Source organism: Microcebus murinus, chromosome 25 (genome assembly GCF_040939455.1).
Source record: "Microcebus murinus isolate Inina chromosome 25, M.murinus_Inina_mat1.0, whole genome shotgun sequence".
Lineage (NCBI taxonomy): Eukaryota > Metazoa > Chordata > Mammalia > Primates > Cheirogaleidae > Microcebus > Microcebus murinus.
The window spans coordinates 13,738,029-13,753,186 of NC_134128.1; the positions used below are offsets into that span (position 1 = coordinate 13,738,029).

General features: G+C 44.8%; 1 protein-coding gene across 2 annotated transcripts in view; it reads left to right on the plus strand.

Annotated features, from left to right (window-relative positions):
- NMT2 (N-myristoyltransferase 2) overlaps positions 1-15,158 on the plus strand; it is a 43,048-nt gene that overhangs the window by 17,985 nt on the left and 9,905 nt on the right. Inside the window, exons 2-10 of one of the 2 annotated variants that reach the window (XM_075997625.1) lie at positions 156-291; positions 896-938; positions 3,606-3,750; positions 6,822-6,940; positions 7,037-7,128; positions 7,255-7,371; positions 8,480-8,650; positions 9,849-9,957; positions 14,531-14,701. In XM_075997625.1, the coding sequence (XP_075853740.1) occupies positions 156-291; positions 896-938; positions 3,606-3,750; positions 6,822-6,940; positions 7,037-7,128; positions 7,255-7,371; positions 8,480-8,650; positions 9,849-9,957; positions 14,531-14,701 (1,103 nt within the window). The remainder of the gene's footprint in view (positions 1-155; positions 292-895; positions 939-3,605; positions 3,751-6,821; positions 6,941-7,036; positions 7,129-7,254; positions 7,372-8,479; positions 8,651-9,848; positions 9,958-14,530; positions 14,702-15,158) is intronic. The other variant, XM_012737962.3, reaches the window with a different exon arrangement.

Consider the following 15,158-nt stretch of genomic DNA (forward strand, 5'->3'; position numbering starts at 1 on the left):
CTACCTTTCATTTTCCATTTACACCCTAACTTAGTTATTTTCTACCACGCATAACATTTGTATTTTTCTAAGTGATTAATTTTATGCAATTCACTTTTATACGATGACTTTTTTTTTTTTTTTTTTTAATCTTGCCCTCTTTGCATTTCCTACAGAAGTCCCGGAGGGGATTTGGGAGCCAAAAAGAAAAAGAAGAAACAGAAGAGAAAAAAGGAGAAACCGTATTCTGGGGGCACCAAGTCAGATTCTGCATCTGATTCCCAGGAGATCAAAATTCAGCAGTCTTCAAAGGTGAGAGCCGTGTTTTATTTCCACCTGTGCACCGGTGGGTTCTCGCAGCTTAGCGCCCTGGCGCGTCAGATGGGTGAGGGTTTTGTTGTGACCGTGTGTTGAATGGCACCAGGGCCTGGTGGCCATTGACAGCCTCCTTAAACCTGACATTGGCACCCAAGTCACTGAGAGGTACATCGTGCTTTTGTGTGTGCATGTGCCTATAGCTCTTGTATCTCCCCCTTTTAAGCGAGTGAGTATTTCAGGGGTCCTCAAACTATGGCCTGAGGGCCACATGCGGCCTGCTGAGGACATTTATCCCACCCAGCCCGTCGGGTGTTTTTGCCACCGCTGCCTGTCCTGCTTAGCAGCCGACTCGTCCCGGGCCCACAGTGCGCATGCGTGGAATGTGCACTGCACTCTCCAACGGGCTGAGGGACAGTGGACTGGGCCCCCTGTTTAAAAACTTTGAGGACCCCTGCTAGATTATAGTTGTAGAAGAAAGAAAGTGTCAGCGTGAGCTTGTTAGGTTTCATTGAAGTTACACTTGATCATTTGATGACTCTTCGTTCGGAAGATATTCACGTCTTAATTTTTCTGGGTGTCTGTCTAATTACCTGCATAGCCCAACGCCATCTGGCAGCAGAGCTCGGCGACAGAAGCCGTGGGTAAGTGCAACGTGGACTTGGACTCAGACCCGTCTTCGGCGGCCATCCTTCCTTCTGAGGCCAAGGGTGGGGCATCTACCTCCTAACATCCTCCCTGCAGAAACGCCCGTTTTAGACCGACCCGGAAGTGGTGCAGCTGGGCCCGGTGCTGGCTCGCAGCCGGCCGAGCAGAGGGTTGGTCGCGCCATACGGGCGTCTGGTGGCACAGATGGCAGCCGCCCCCGTCTGGGGAGCCCAGCCCCAGGTGGCCTGTGTGCGCGGGGCCTCCAGGAAGCACAAAGCCCTCCTGATGCACGAAACTCACAGTGACAGGGTACACTTGGAAGGATGACGGAGTGGAGATGATTTCGATGACTGCAGCTCCATGTCAGTTACCATGGGCAGCATGTGATGTCACGGACGTGGCTCAGGGTGGCGGCGTCAGAGACCTCCTCGCTCCCTGCTCGTGAGCTGTGTGTCTGTGGCCCAGATATGCTGTCCCTCCTTCACCCCGTTTCCTTACCTGTGACACGGGGATGATGCCTTCTCCCCAACTCACAGGTCACGAGATTAAAATTCAATCCTTTTTTTAATTAAAAAGAGTTTTTACATGATAAATCACTGTGTATATGGCAGTTACTACCGTGATGCAAGTTTTGTGGGTTTACATTTTTTTTTCCCTTATGCAAAATTAATCTTTCATCGCATGGAGTGTGAGCCGAGCCTGGCAGGTAGTTGTGTTATTGTCGCCGTCACCTGTTTCACACAAAAGGACCAGGAATCACTGAGAAGGAAAATTCCTTACCCCAGTTTTATCCTGACTGATGGTGGGGAGAGAAGAAAGTGGAGTCTTCCTCCCCAGGTTTTCAACTTGATTTTCAGGTAATAAATATTCTGTCCGCTAGACATAGTTTTTCCAAGGTAACTCGTAGGGGAGGATACCACCGTAAGCTTGCAAATTATTCTTCTGGTTTCTCAGCATTGCTTCATCAGATAAACACATCCCTTGTCTGCAGCGTGGGCATATCCTTTGCTTCACATCACCATCAGCTTCTGCCCTTCCCATCCACCCTGCTGATTTTAAGCCTTTCTCCTACCCCTGGTCACTTACAAGAAACTAGAGCAAACAATCCAAAACTATAATGAATCGGAAGAAAAGGACTTTGTTAAATGTGTGTGTCATTAAGATACGAGCCTTGATTTTGATCCAGATCAAAATGTAAGAGAAAAAGCTTACATACCTAACAGAGGAAAACTATCTAACAGGAAAATCCAAAACAAAAACAAAAAACAGCTTGCAAACAAACACTGCGGCAATCCTGGGTTATGCCGTTAGACTTCTAAGCGGAGACATTAAGATTTCATCCTGCCTCCAGTTAGACTTCAGGACTTTGTTTTCTTGCATCATTTTAGTGTCAAGAACCCTAAGAAAACCCAGCAAAACATGCAACCACAGGCAGTCTGTATTAAATAAACCCTGTTCTGTTCTGTGTCAGACAAGTAAGTCTTCCCAGGTTAAACCTATTTGCTCCAGACCACAGATTTCAGAGTCCAAGTTACACCTGAGTCCAAAGTCACCATTTACCAACTACTGAGGGTCGATTGTGCCTTTTGCTGGTGTCCATGGTGTGTTGACATAGGACAAAACCAAAGGGCTCTGGTGTTTCTTATAACTGCTTCTGAACTGTAGCAAAGAATATTGTTGGTATCAGAATTCTGCACCTTCTCAGTCATTTTGCATATTGAAAAAAAAAAAGTCACTGATGTCCACTTTCAGTCCCCTGCACTGCCCTCTCATGTCAAGTACAGTCTCATGTTCTATGGACGATCACATTATTTGAGGAATTTAAAGAAAAAGAGCCAGGGAATCTTCAAGTGGCGATGGGAATCTTGGCTTCGAGAAAGGAACTTTAAAGGTGGTGTTCGTTTTATAGACTGAGAATGTGGTTTACGTAAAAAAGAGGCTTGGTTCCCAGCACTTGGGTTGGGGACAACAGGTATGGTTGTCAAGGATCTGAATTTCCGGAGGAAACTGCTCTTCCTCCTGGCGGGAGGGTTTGTCTCAAGAGGATCATGAGTATCTAGAGAAGGGCACGGGGTATCTAGGAGGAAGGGGCTTAGTTAGCGGTTTCCTTTCTTGATCGTTTCCTTTCCAGCTCAGCATTAAGTTCAGATATCTTTCCTTTTTATTTTATTTTTTTTAAATGAATGACAATTTCCCCCATCTGCCTAGTTTCCATTGTAGAAGTTATTTCCCTTCGTCTCCGCATTGCTTCTGCAGAGCGTTTTCCCTGACGGTGCACCCCAGGCTGGCGGCTGCCTGGCTGCTGCGTGACAGTAATGCATGCATCGCCCACGTCACCCCTTTGGCCTCTCCCCCCACAGGGGCAATGCCAGGGACCACCTGCAGGTGGATGGGAAACAGAAGCAAAGAGCGCTTCGCTTCCATATCCTTACGTTCCCCAGGCGGACTGTAGAACTGCCGCCGCCGTCGTCTTTAACAGAAAATGAGTGCTTATGTTTTTGTGTGTCACACGCTTGAGCCCGTGGCCTTGACCTGCCTTGGCGGGGGATTGCTAGTTTCTAGGTACTGTAGTCTCTCCCAGGCAGATCACGTGGGCATCGGCCCCAAGTTGAAGGGCACGGCGGCTGTCTCACGGTTCGCGTCTCTTGTCTTTGCTCTCGCAGAACCCCAGCATTCCCATGCAGAAGCTGCAGCACATCCAGAGAGCAATGGAGCTGCTGTACGCCTGCCACGGCCCCGCCAGGAGCATTGACGAGGCCGCAAAGCACAGATACCAGTTTTGGGACACGCAGCCGGTGCCCAAGCTAAGTGAGCGTCCTGCTTTTTTTTTTATTTCCCCCCCCCCATAGAAACAAAACTGGATGAACAAATAAAAATCACAAAAGAGACTTTACTTCACGTATAGCGTTTGTTTCAGACCACTGACTTGAAATGTACACGAAAGTAACATTTTTCTTTTTAAAATATAAATATTAGGTAGTGACACTGGCTTTTGAAAAATATTAGGTAGTTAAAATATTAGGTAGTGACACTGGCTTTCGATAACAGTGATTTTAGTCCAATTCCTAAAATATTAGGTAGTGACACTGGCTTTCGATAACAGTGATTTTAGTCCAATTCCTATCCCTCTAAGAATACCCAATTTCGGCAGGGCGCGGTGGCTCATGCCTATAATCCTAGCACTCTGGGAGGCTGAGGAGGGCGGATTGCTCGAGGTCAGGAGTTCGAAGCCAGCCTGAGCAAGAGCGAGACCCCGCCGTCTCTACCATAAATAGAAAGAAATTGATTGGCCAACTGATATATATACAAAAAATTAGCCGGGCATGGTGGCGCATGCCTGTACAGTCCCAGCTACTTGGGAGGCTGAGGCAGCAGGATTGCTTGAGCCCAGGAGTTTGAGGTTGCTGTGAGCTAGGCTGACGCCACGGCACTCACTCTAGCCTGGACAACAAAGCAAGGCTCTGTCTCAAAAAAAAAAAGAATACTCAATTTCCCCATACTTAGGAAACATGAGATTTTTAAGAATGTATATAAAAGAGGGAGTCCGCCACCCTCATTCTTTCCTTCTGGGCTTCATGGAGTTGGTTTTCCTGTGTGTGTGTGTGTGTGTGTGTGTGTGTGTGTGTGTGTGTGTGTGTGTATACACATTTTTAGCAGTTTCAGTCCTCAGTTGTTCCAAAAGACTCAAAAAAAATGTGCTCAATTCTATCTTACTGAAATGGCAAGTTTTGAACTGTTTATCAACAGGATTCTGAACGCTCACCGATGGTGTTAATTAGTATCTGTTAAATATCACCACTGTCGTTCATGAGTCTGAACTCTAGAATGTTCCGGTATTGTAAGGGACTTAGGACGCCTTGGGAAGGCCTTTGAAGGGCTCTAGTTCCTCTAGGAAACAACCACAGGGCCCTTCTCCTGGCCCTCTGCCTGCTTCCTTACATTTCACTTGGACTGTTACCAGTGAAGTTGCCATAATCGTACTTTCATTGTTCTTCTTTCACATTGGGCAGAAAAAAGGTGATGTTAACAAATGCCACAAAAGTGTTCAGAAATGTACTACAACCTACACCTGCTGCTTTGTCTTATGTGCATATGAAGATAGAGTATCATATAATTATTTTTATTTTTTCTTTCTTGATTGTTTAAGTTCGAGAATCCATATCATATAAAGGGTTAATTGCCATCCAAAAACCTTAATTATTCAGCGATGTATAAATAATGTTTTGTCAAATATAAATCAGGGCGCAACCCTTCTCTGCACCCTTGAATATCGGTTCTCAAACTTTTTTAAAGCTACCACCTCTCTGCGCCACCCTTCCCCACCCCAAACAACTTAAAAAGAACGTTCTTCTGAATGTGAAAGAAAAAAGAGAGAAATGGTCTGAGCTTGCCCTTTTTCTTCTTCTGGCTCTAGAAATGTCTTTAGTAGTGGAGGAAGACCCTCTAGAATGAACTGACGGGATATTTAGTGACGCTGAATTTGAGTGACCATTAGCCAAAGGGCTCTGGATGTATTGATCTAAATGCATCGGGGTTAGCCCAGCACTGCTCGGAGACCTGCAGGTCCACTCTGTGGAGAAGAAAGCCACTTTCAGCCGGAAACCCCAGGCACTTCTTTGGGAAGACGGCCCAGGAGCTCCTGAGCTGTGGCCGTTCCCTACCTTGTATGGCTCTCCAGTCCTTGCGTTCTTGGCAGGCAGCTCAACACAGTCGAAGCCAGAGTAGGTCAGAGAGGCCAGGTTGGTAGAGGGACAGTGAGCCTGAGGTCGTGGAAAACATCCGGAAGTCAGGGGGGCTCTGTCTCTCCATGCCTGCCCATCCCAAGGGGTGCCCCAGCTCAGTCCAAACACACCCATCTGTTCAGAGCCACTTGCAGGACATTGTCCCTGGAATGCTCTGTGAGAGCCATGTGGTAGACAGTGGTCACCAGGACTCTGTATGGGAGTGACTGGGAATTTGTCCACTTGGGCCGATTTGAGAAAGCCCAGGGTATCCGGTGGAGATTAACTGGGAAATTGGAAACAAGCATAACCAAGTTAGGGGCTAGAAGGAAGAGAAAAAGAAACCCACTGGAGCTGGTGCAGACCCTTCTAACCTGCAAGAATGTTCTGTAATAGAAGAACCAGGCCCTGAGGGTCCTTCATGCAGCAGGTGTTGGTTGCGTGTCTGTTATTAAGTGCCAGGTGCAGTGTGGGGTCCATCCCATACCTGGGACACAGCAGTGGAAAAGTAGGACAGAAGGTGGCCGGGCAGGGGGTGGCGGGAGGACATGCTTGAAATAGCACAAAGCTTTAGTCATGGAAAGAGGCCGGGAGAAAGCGATGTGTAAGCTCCCATCTGAGAATGTCAGGGGGCGTCCAGGAGAGAGAAGATGCCAGTAAGGCTCTGGGCTAGGGTGAGGCAGGCAGCGGCCACGCACAGGGCTCGGGTTCTGTCCCCACTGCGTTGGGAAGCTCTGCAGAGAATGAACCGGAGAAAGGCATCATGGTAGAAATTGCAAGAGATCGTGATGGCCTGGACTGAGCTGCTAGCAGTACAGACAGGGAGAAGTAACCAGTCTTGAATTGGATTTTCAGTTTTGCTGGGCAGGGCAAGGGGGGGACAGAGGTCACTGCAGCCCTTCCCCCGCCCCAGTTTGTGGAAGTGCAGAGTAAGAAGAGGACATCCTCAGTTATTTCGCACCACTGCCTAGCTTTCCTGTTTCAGTCCAGAAGAAGCTGAAGTTATAGCATCTTCTTAAAGATTATATTAAGCCCAGGGGCTTATATTAAGTCTGATTTCTGTTTATGTCACTGACCGTTTTGGATCGTCAGGATACTTTGTAATTTAATATATATATATATTTCTTTTTGTCTTTTTCTCTTTCTCTCCCTGTCCAGATGAAGTCATAACATCTCATGGCGCAATTGAACCAGATAAGGACAACGTACGCCAAGAGCCGTACTCTTTGCCACAGGGCTTCATGTGGGACACTTTAGACTTGAGTAATGCGGAAGTGGTGAGTACAGCTCTTGAATTCAATGCCCGTGTTCACACCTGTCGCTTGCGAGTTGGTTCTGAGCGCCATAGATAGGACGCTGGTTTTATCTCGTAGCTCAAGGAGCTGTACACGTTGTTAAATGAGAATTACGTGGAAGACGATGACAACATGTTCCGCTTCGACTACTCGCCCGAGTTCCTGCTGTGGTAGGTCTCCCTGGTCACTGGTGGCATGTGGACAGCGGGGGTCGGGTTGGGACCTCCTGTCGGCGTCTGTCCCCACATTCTTGGACGGTAACTGGTGCCTGTTTCTCTCGCCCACCCTGACTCCAGGGCTCTGCGTCCCCCAGGCTGGCTCCTCCAGTGGCACTGCGGGGTCCGAGTGTCTTCCAATAAAAAGCTGGTGGGGTTCATAAGCGCCATCCCAGCGAACATTCGGATTTATGACAGGTACATGTCAAAGGTTGTCCATGCCAGCTTTTGTGTGCTTCCTTTCCAAGAATTGCAATTAGAAAGGGAAATTTTTTTTTTCCCTCCCCCCAGAAAGGGAAATTTTTAAAATTACCCGATGTGAGCTATTGTTTGTGGAGCAGGTTTTGCATGTATGTAGGAGAACTCTGATCAGTTTTGCTGGGAACCTAAAACTGCTCTAAACAGTAAAGTTTATTAATTAGTAAAGAAAAAAGAAATCTTGGGCTGTGAACCCGATAGAAAGGACAATAATCTCTGTGTTTCTCTCTTTATCTCTTTTTTTCTCTGTCTCAGTTTCATACATGTACATGTTATATCTTCTGTACATATACATATATGTGTATATATGTATGTCTCAGAATAAACAAAGCCATAAATGGGTATTCCAGGTTTATTTCTAGAAAAAAAAAATGACTTAAGAAAAATTTTAGGAGGGATAAAAACTGTCTCTCCATAGCATAAGCATGTTGCATTTTTCCTCTGATCTCCAGCCCAGGGAGTCAAAGATCTAACGCATAATAGGTCTGTTTACCTTTCGGTACATCAGGTTAGCTTATTTACTGCTAAAAACATCTGATCTTAAGGAATATCAAGCCCCAAGTGAAATGCCTGCTTACCTGGAAGCAGAGCCAGGAACAGGCTTTGAGGTCTGGTCAAGGCCCCTCAGAGCAATCCTGGGGATTTGTATTATATTCCAAAGCAACATCTTATCAGATTCTATGCCATGCTTGACCCACTTATTACCATAATTATATATATTACAAGAAAAACAGATACAGAAGATTTAAGGGACACATCTGATCCAGTTTCCAAGTTGAAAACTTGCAAAAGACCAAAGTCCTAAAATGTATTTAGAACAAGAGGGTTTGGAGCCTCTGTGGCCTAGTGTTACAGTCATTTTAGCAGGGGAATAGTGTTTCAATCCGAATTTGCAAAATGTCTAAATGCTACAATATTTTTTCGTAAATATTGCGTTAAAGGACACCTTTCGCGATCCTAAGTCTTCGCAATTTTATGGGCATGATCCTGTTTTTTAAAATGTGTTTATCTTGTATGGGCTCTGATTTTCAACATCTTTATTTCTCAGTGTCAAGAAGATGGTAGAAATCAATTTTCTTTGTGTCCATAAGAAATTGAGATCAAAGCGGGTGGCCCCAGTGTTGATCCGAGAGATAACTAGAAGAGTGAACTTGGAAGGAATCTTTCAGGCCGTGTACACCGCTGGAGTCGTTCTTCCTAAGCCGGTGGCCACGTGCAGGTAATAGCACCGCCTCCCTGCCTCTCCTTTACCAACTGTGTTGAGCCTCACTGCCTTTTGCTAGAAGTATTATTCCGCTCGGGGGTAACTCAGAGGCCTTTTGCCTTACTCGTGATTGTATAGTTTGTTGGTAGCTGCAGAAAACCTAAAACCGCTTGAGTCCAATATTCTTTCCAGTATCTCCTACAGCCACTTGGTGATTTAAAAAAATTTATGACATTTTCCTGCTAATGATGCTGGATCTAGACTTGTGTTTCTAGTCCTTGTAAAAGACTAGTTCTGTCCTGCATGGGGAGCCCTAGGGCATTGTGACTTTGAAATGTCCAGTGTCGTACCATTTTCTTCTACCCAGCACTCAGTTTCTGCCATGCTTTGAGCTACTGAACTACTGCAAAAGCCTGATAAACATCAGTCGAAAGGCTGCAGGTGTACTCCTGTGATCAGAGTAAGAAGAAGGCTCAAGCTTTGTTTTTACAACTTCCTCTACTCTAGTCAAGCTTTCGAAGGTTATTCCAGTGAGAAAAATGATCGGATTGCCACTGGACTAACCTGTTTCTAAAACATCAGAAAGATTATCTCCCTCCACTGATTTTATTGGCTCAAATAGGACGAAATAATTTTAAACACAGTATAAACAGTAACACTGTAAAATGACTATATCCTATTAAATTATTACATTCATAAGTAAACGGAATAAAAGACTTCACAGGTATATTTTAATGCAAATCAATTATCCCAGTACCCAAACTGGAATCACTTAAGAAATTCAAGCTAGTTGAATTCAAAAAGTTGTTTTCTTTCATATGTATTCTGTAAAAGTGAAGGCTACTCACTGAGGGGAAGTGTTTTCATGTTTTTAAGCTTTTTGGTTTGCCTTTTGTAGAATCAACGATGATCATTAAATACTTGCAAAGCTGGGCATGACTAATATTTCTTTTGTGATTTTTAAGATTCCTCTTTGTCGAAAGAGGTGAAAGGTCACAAACGCCAAAGGAACATAACTAGGAATGCAAGAGATATTTCAGAGATAAAATTGACCCATAAAATTATTGCCCAGGAAGAAGCCCAGTGTCTGGCACTGCGCCAGGCACCACATAAGTATTCAGTACTTGCTTATGTAACAGCTGAGCTGAGACAAAGAGTGAACACCTGTAGAGTTAGAGATCAATTCGATTTTAAACCCTTTATTGTATTCCAGATACTGGCATCGATCACTAAACCCCAGAAAATTGGTAGAAGTGAAATTTTCTCACTTGAGTAGAAACATGACCTTACAGAGAACAATGAAGCTGTACAGACTTCCGGATGTAAGTAAGAACCATTTGCGGTTTTTTGAAGCTGTAACAACTGAAGCTTTTAATGCAGAAAAGAATCGTTCGCAAGAGTCTAACAACTGACTCGTGTGTCCAAGGAAGTGAGTATGTAGCTATAGAAACTGCATAGAACTCAGGAGCTAGGAACAGTAGGGAGTTTGTTTGGAAATACCTTTTTTTTTTTTTTAAGGCTTTTAAAGTTCTTCATTTTGTAGTTGGATGAGATTGAACTTGAGACAGATAAGCTTTGAAATGTGGAGTCTTTATGGTGTGTTAAGTAAGGGGGGAGAAAATTTCAGGCTGCTGCTGATTTCTGAACACCCTGGAACTAAGGAATCAAGTTGAGAGGAGAAACCCAGGCAGAGGAAATAATGTCTCATTAAATTACCATCTTTTCAAACTGGCAAATTCCCAATATGAAAAGTTGTCATCTTAATAGGGATAATTGAAAATGTGCTTTCCTGTCTTGGCTTGATTTGGTGCGTGGATGGTGTACTAGTTACCTCTTGCTGTGTAACAAATCACTGCAAACTGAGCAGCCTAAAACAACATTTGTGATCGCACGGTGCTGAGAGTCTGGGATCAAGGCACAGTTTAGCTGAGTTCTCTGCTTCAGGGTGTCTTGTGAAGCTGCCCACCAAGATGTCAGCCAGGGCCGGGGTCTCCCCCGAAACTTGACCGGGGGAGGGTCCACTTCCGAGCTCGTGTGGTTGTTGGCAGGAGGGGTTCCTTGCTGGCTGGTGGACCAGGGGGCCTCAGTTCTTTGCAAAGTGGGCTTCTCCGTAGGGTGGCTCACAGCACTGCAGCTTGTTCATCAAAGCCGGTGAGAGCCTAGAGAGAGAACCTGCTAGCAAGATGCAAGTCTGAACCTTATGTAAGCAATTCACGAAAGGGACATCCAGTCACCACTGCCATTTCTGTTGGTTAGAAGCAAATCACAGGTCCCACCCGTGTGCGCCAGGAACAGATCACACAGGGTGTTGACTCCAGGAAGTGGGATCCCTGAGAGCCATCTTGGAATCCGTCTGCCACAGATGGGGTTTTTTTGTTTGAAGTATTGCTCCATTTAAATTGAAATGGAAACTTCAAGCATGCCTGCTTTTTTTTTTCACTATGGGATAATGCTATTCTATAATACTCAGGTCTCCCCACATTTCACTGTCTTGAACCTAAAGCAGTCTAACTTATGTACAAGGAAAACCCCCACTTTTACAAGTAGGTTGCCCAACACGGAATGAAGAATGAGGAGTTTTCGTACCTGTCACTGGTTTATTACTCAGGATGGTTTTCTAAGGTGCTAAAAGTATTTTTGACTTGACTCTGTCTATCACGGACAAGAAAGTTTTGAGAAGTTGGTGCTATGCTAAATCACTGGGGAGGCATTGGTTGTGAAACCGCACTTTGGCATCTTGTTTACACTGAACCCAGCTTCCTAATGTAGCAATCCAGCCGTGTTGTTGTGATGACTGCCTTTTGTTCCCCCAAGAAATTGAAGTTTATCGAGTGCTTTCACATACATTGTTCAATATATTCTCACAGCAACCTTTCGAAATTAGTACTTTTTTGTCCCCATTATACAGACGGGAAAACTGAGGCTCATGAAGGTTGGCACTTAGGTGAGGGCACGTCACTAAGAAGTGGAGACTTGGGCTGCAAGCCCCAGACTTCTGTGTTTCTGCGGTTTTATCCCTTTGCTTCTCCTGTCCCCCCAGCCCAGCCCCTGGAGGGGCACCATGCCTCGGTGCCACCAAGTTTCCCACTGTGCAGTCGCTGCAGCATGGGTTAAGACAGAAAAGGACGATTGTCAGGGTCCCACCAGCTCTCACTGGCTTGATCCAGTCTCTCCCCCCACTTTGAGTCATAGAAAAGGAAAGGAAAATAAAGAGTAAGTTAATAGGAAAAAAGAGAGATGAAAATATAGATGTTAGGAAATCAGAAGGTGCCAACAGTCTCCTGGGTATCTGCCTCATGAATTAAAAGCTGGACAAAGTAGCATATATGAGACTTTCTCTTTCCCTTTCTGCCTGCAGTGCAGTGGTGCAATCATAGCTCACTGCAGCCTCCAACCCCTGGGCTCAACTGATCCTCCTGCCTCAGCCTCCCAGGTAGATGGAATTACAGGTGCCCTACCAGGCCTGGCTAATGTGTTTTTAAATTTTTTTTGGTAGAGGTGGGTCTTGCTATGTTGCCCAGGCTGGCCTCCAACTCCTGAGTTCAAGTGATCCTTCTGCCTTGGCCTCCTGAGTTGCTGAGATTATGGGCATGAGCCACTGCACCTCGCAGTTTTTTGTTTTTGGGGTTTTTTTTTGGTGTTCAGTCTACCACCAACGTCCTAGCATTGTACTGAAAGAAGGACATGTTCTAAGACACATAAGGTGTTCTATATTTAGTTCTATATTTAGTGGCATGTGATTTTTTTTTTTTTAGTGTTTAACATTCTACTGCTCCTTTTTTAATCCTATAAATAACCATAATCATTGCTTACATCTCCACTCTGGAATCTTGGCTTAAAACAGTTCACGCCACGGACTTTGACAGCTAACACTACTTCTGTTTTTTCGTAGACCTCTGAGCTTTTATTTCCTCATGCACTTGTAAACAGATCTTACACAGATTTCAGTAAACATAGAGTCCAGCAAATAATGGCTATCAGTTGGGCCCCACGGGAAAGGATACCTGATTCAGACACAGAGTTTGCTGATGAAACTAAAGAGTTTCTCACTCGCTAGAAATGTTTCTTTGCTTTTTATTGAACTCACAGAGAACATAAGCACTCCCCTCTCCCCGACTATACACAAGCTTACCATTTTTATCTAAGCCTAACAGTCCTCCCACTTCTTCCTGAAAACAACAGCTATGTTTTTGTGTGTTTATTTCACATTTTAAAAATTATTGCATTCTTTTATAGATTTTTTTAGCCATAGCTAGTCAGCAAAAGTACATATTCTTCCTGTTTTCTAGGGCTTTATATAGAGAGAGAGCTGATATGCTCTGTTGTTTTCTCTCCTTTAATGCTTCTGTAAGAACTTGTTTGAAATGCTTACAAATTGCCCAAGTTTACGATACTTTCTACCTGTTCACCCAAACATACTGTTTCACTGAGTCTTCCTTGGTTAAATTCTTATTTTTCTGACCTTCAGAGACCTAACATAGCAGTTCTCAAAGTGTGGCCAGGGACCCAGGGAAGTCCCCGAGATCTTTGAATCCGTGAAGTCAACACTATTTTCATAACAACACTGAAATATAATTTGCATTTGTCACTTTTATTTTCTTATCATTGTACTATAAAGTCTTCCAGAGAGTATGTGGAATTTATACTTTTGTATTCTTTTGTTTTAAAATGTTCTCAGTTTCTCCTAGTCTCAAGGGCTTTGTGTCTGGACAGTTCTAGAAAGCAAAGTGATGTCAGGACCTTTTTGGAAGACAAGCAGTTGGACACATTCAAATGGGGACCTGTCCTGAACTTTAGGCTTTTTATTCTTATATACTAATTTTAAAATTATAAAGCTCTCTGGAGTGGTTATTAAAATGCCTGTGCTGATTACGTTTAATCAGAAGACATGGTACGAGAGGCCAGGCCCAGTTCTTGGCCATCATTTGCCTTTAGAAACACTTGGCTATTCAGTGCTCGCCTTCCCCTCCTGCTCAGGGTGATTTATTCTCAAGAGAACAAAATCGCTACACCCTTTTCATGGGCTAATGAAATAAAAACAAGTTTCTCCAACTGTGTTTTCAAAACATCAGACTTGGCAGTTTTAAAGCACAATGTGGTTGTCCCTCAGTATCCGTGAGGGGTTGGTTCCAGGACCCCCCTCTCCCAGATACCAAAATCCATGGATGCCTAATTCCCTTACATAAAATGGCATACTATTTCCATGTAAGTGACAGGCACATCCTCTTGTATACTTTAAATCATCTAGATTACTTATAATACCTAAGAAGGTATAAATGCTGTGTAAATAGTTGTTGTTGTATTAATATTTATGGAATAATAGGAAACAAGGAAAAAATGTCTGCACCTGTTCAATACAGATGCAGCCATGCATTTTTTTTCCTAAATATTTTTGATCTGCAGTTGGTCGAATCTACAGGTGCAGAGCCTGCAGATACAGGGGGCCGACTATACTCCAGAAGCCATGCTAAGATTGGGATGCCCCGTCTTGTAGGCTGTTTAAATTCTTGGCATCGGGCTAGAAATCAATTCCTAGTGTTCTGTTTGATTGTATCTGGGCCACGGGCAATACCGACCCAAGACCCGCTGCACAGAGGCAAGAAGATACAACACAGTGTCTAGCCTGTATTTCTTAACCCAGCACTTCTCAAACTTTAATGTGCCGGTGAGTCCCCAGGGAGGCTTGTGACATGGCAGATTCCCATGCGCTAGGTTTGGGGTGGGGTTGAGAGTCTGCGGTTCTAACAGGTGGCGCCGAGCCCGCTGGTCTGTGGACCACACTCTGGTCTGTGGACCACACTCTGTTCTGTGGACCACACTCTGAGCGTAAAAGTAGCTTTAAGTCCTCTTCATACGTCAACCTCTGGGTCTGTTTTGTTTTTTCCCTCTCACAAGGTGACGAAGACTTCAGGGTTGAGACCGATGGAAGCAAAGGATATCAAAGCAGTTCGAGAGTTAAGCAACAGTTACCTGAAGCAGTTTCACCTCGCCCCCGTGATGGATGAAGATGAAGTGGCCCACTGGTTCCTCCCCCGGGAGCACATCATCGACACGTTTGTAGTGGAGGTAAAGACAAGGTGACGCGCGTGTGGCCTCTCCCTTGGGGCACCCTTTGTGTTCCAGCGTCCAGCAGAAGCGTTTATGCTTACTTCTTCCACTCCATCCCACAGCATCGCAAAGATGTGGACTGAAGTCTTGAGAGTTAATAAAATGAATAATTCATAATGTTTTATCAAGGTCATGCTTATATGAAACTGACATTTTTTGTCTTTGTGACAGAGTCTCGCTTTGTCGCCTGTGCTAGAGTGCCGTGGCATCAGCCTAGCTCACAGCAACCTCAAACTCCTGGGCTCAAGCGATCCTCCTGCTTCAGCCTCCCAAGTCGCTGGGACTACAGGCATGCACCACCATGCCCAGCTGATTTTTTCTATATATATTTTTAGTTTGCCAATTAATTTCTTTCTATTTTTAGTAGAGACGGAGTCTCGCTCTTGCTCAGGCTGGTTTCAAACTCCTGACCTTG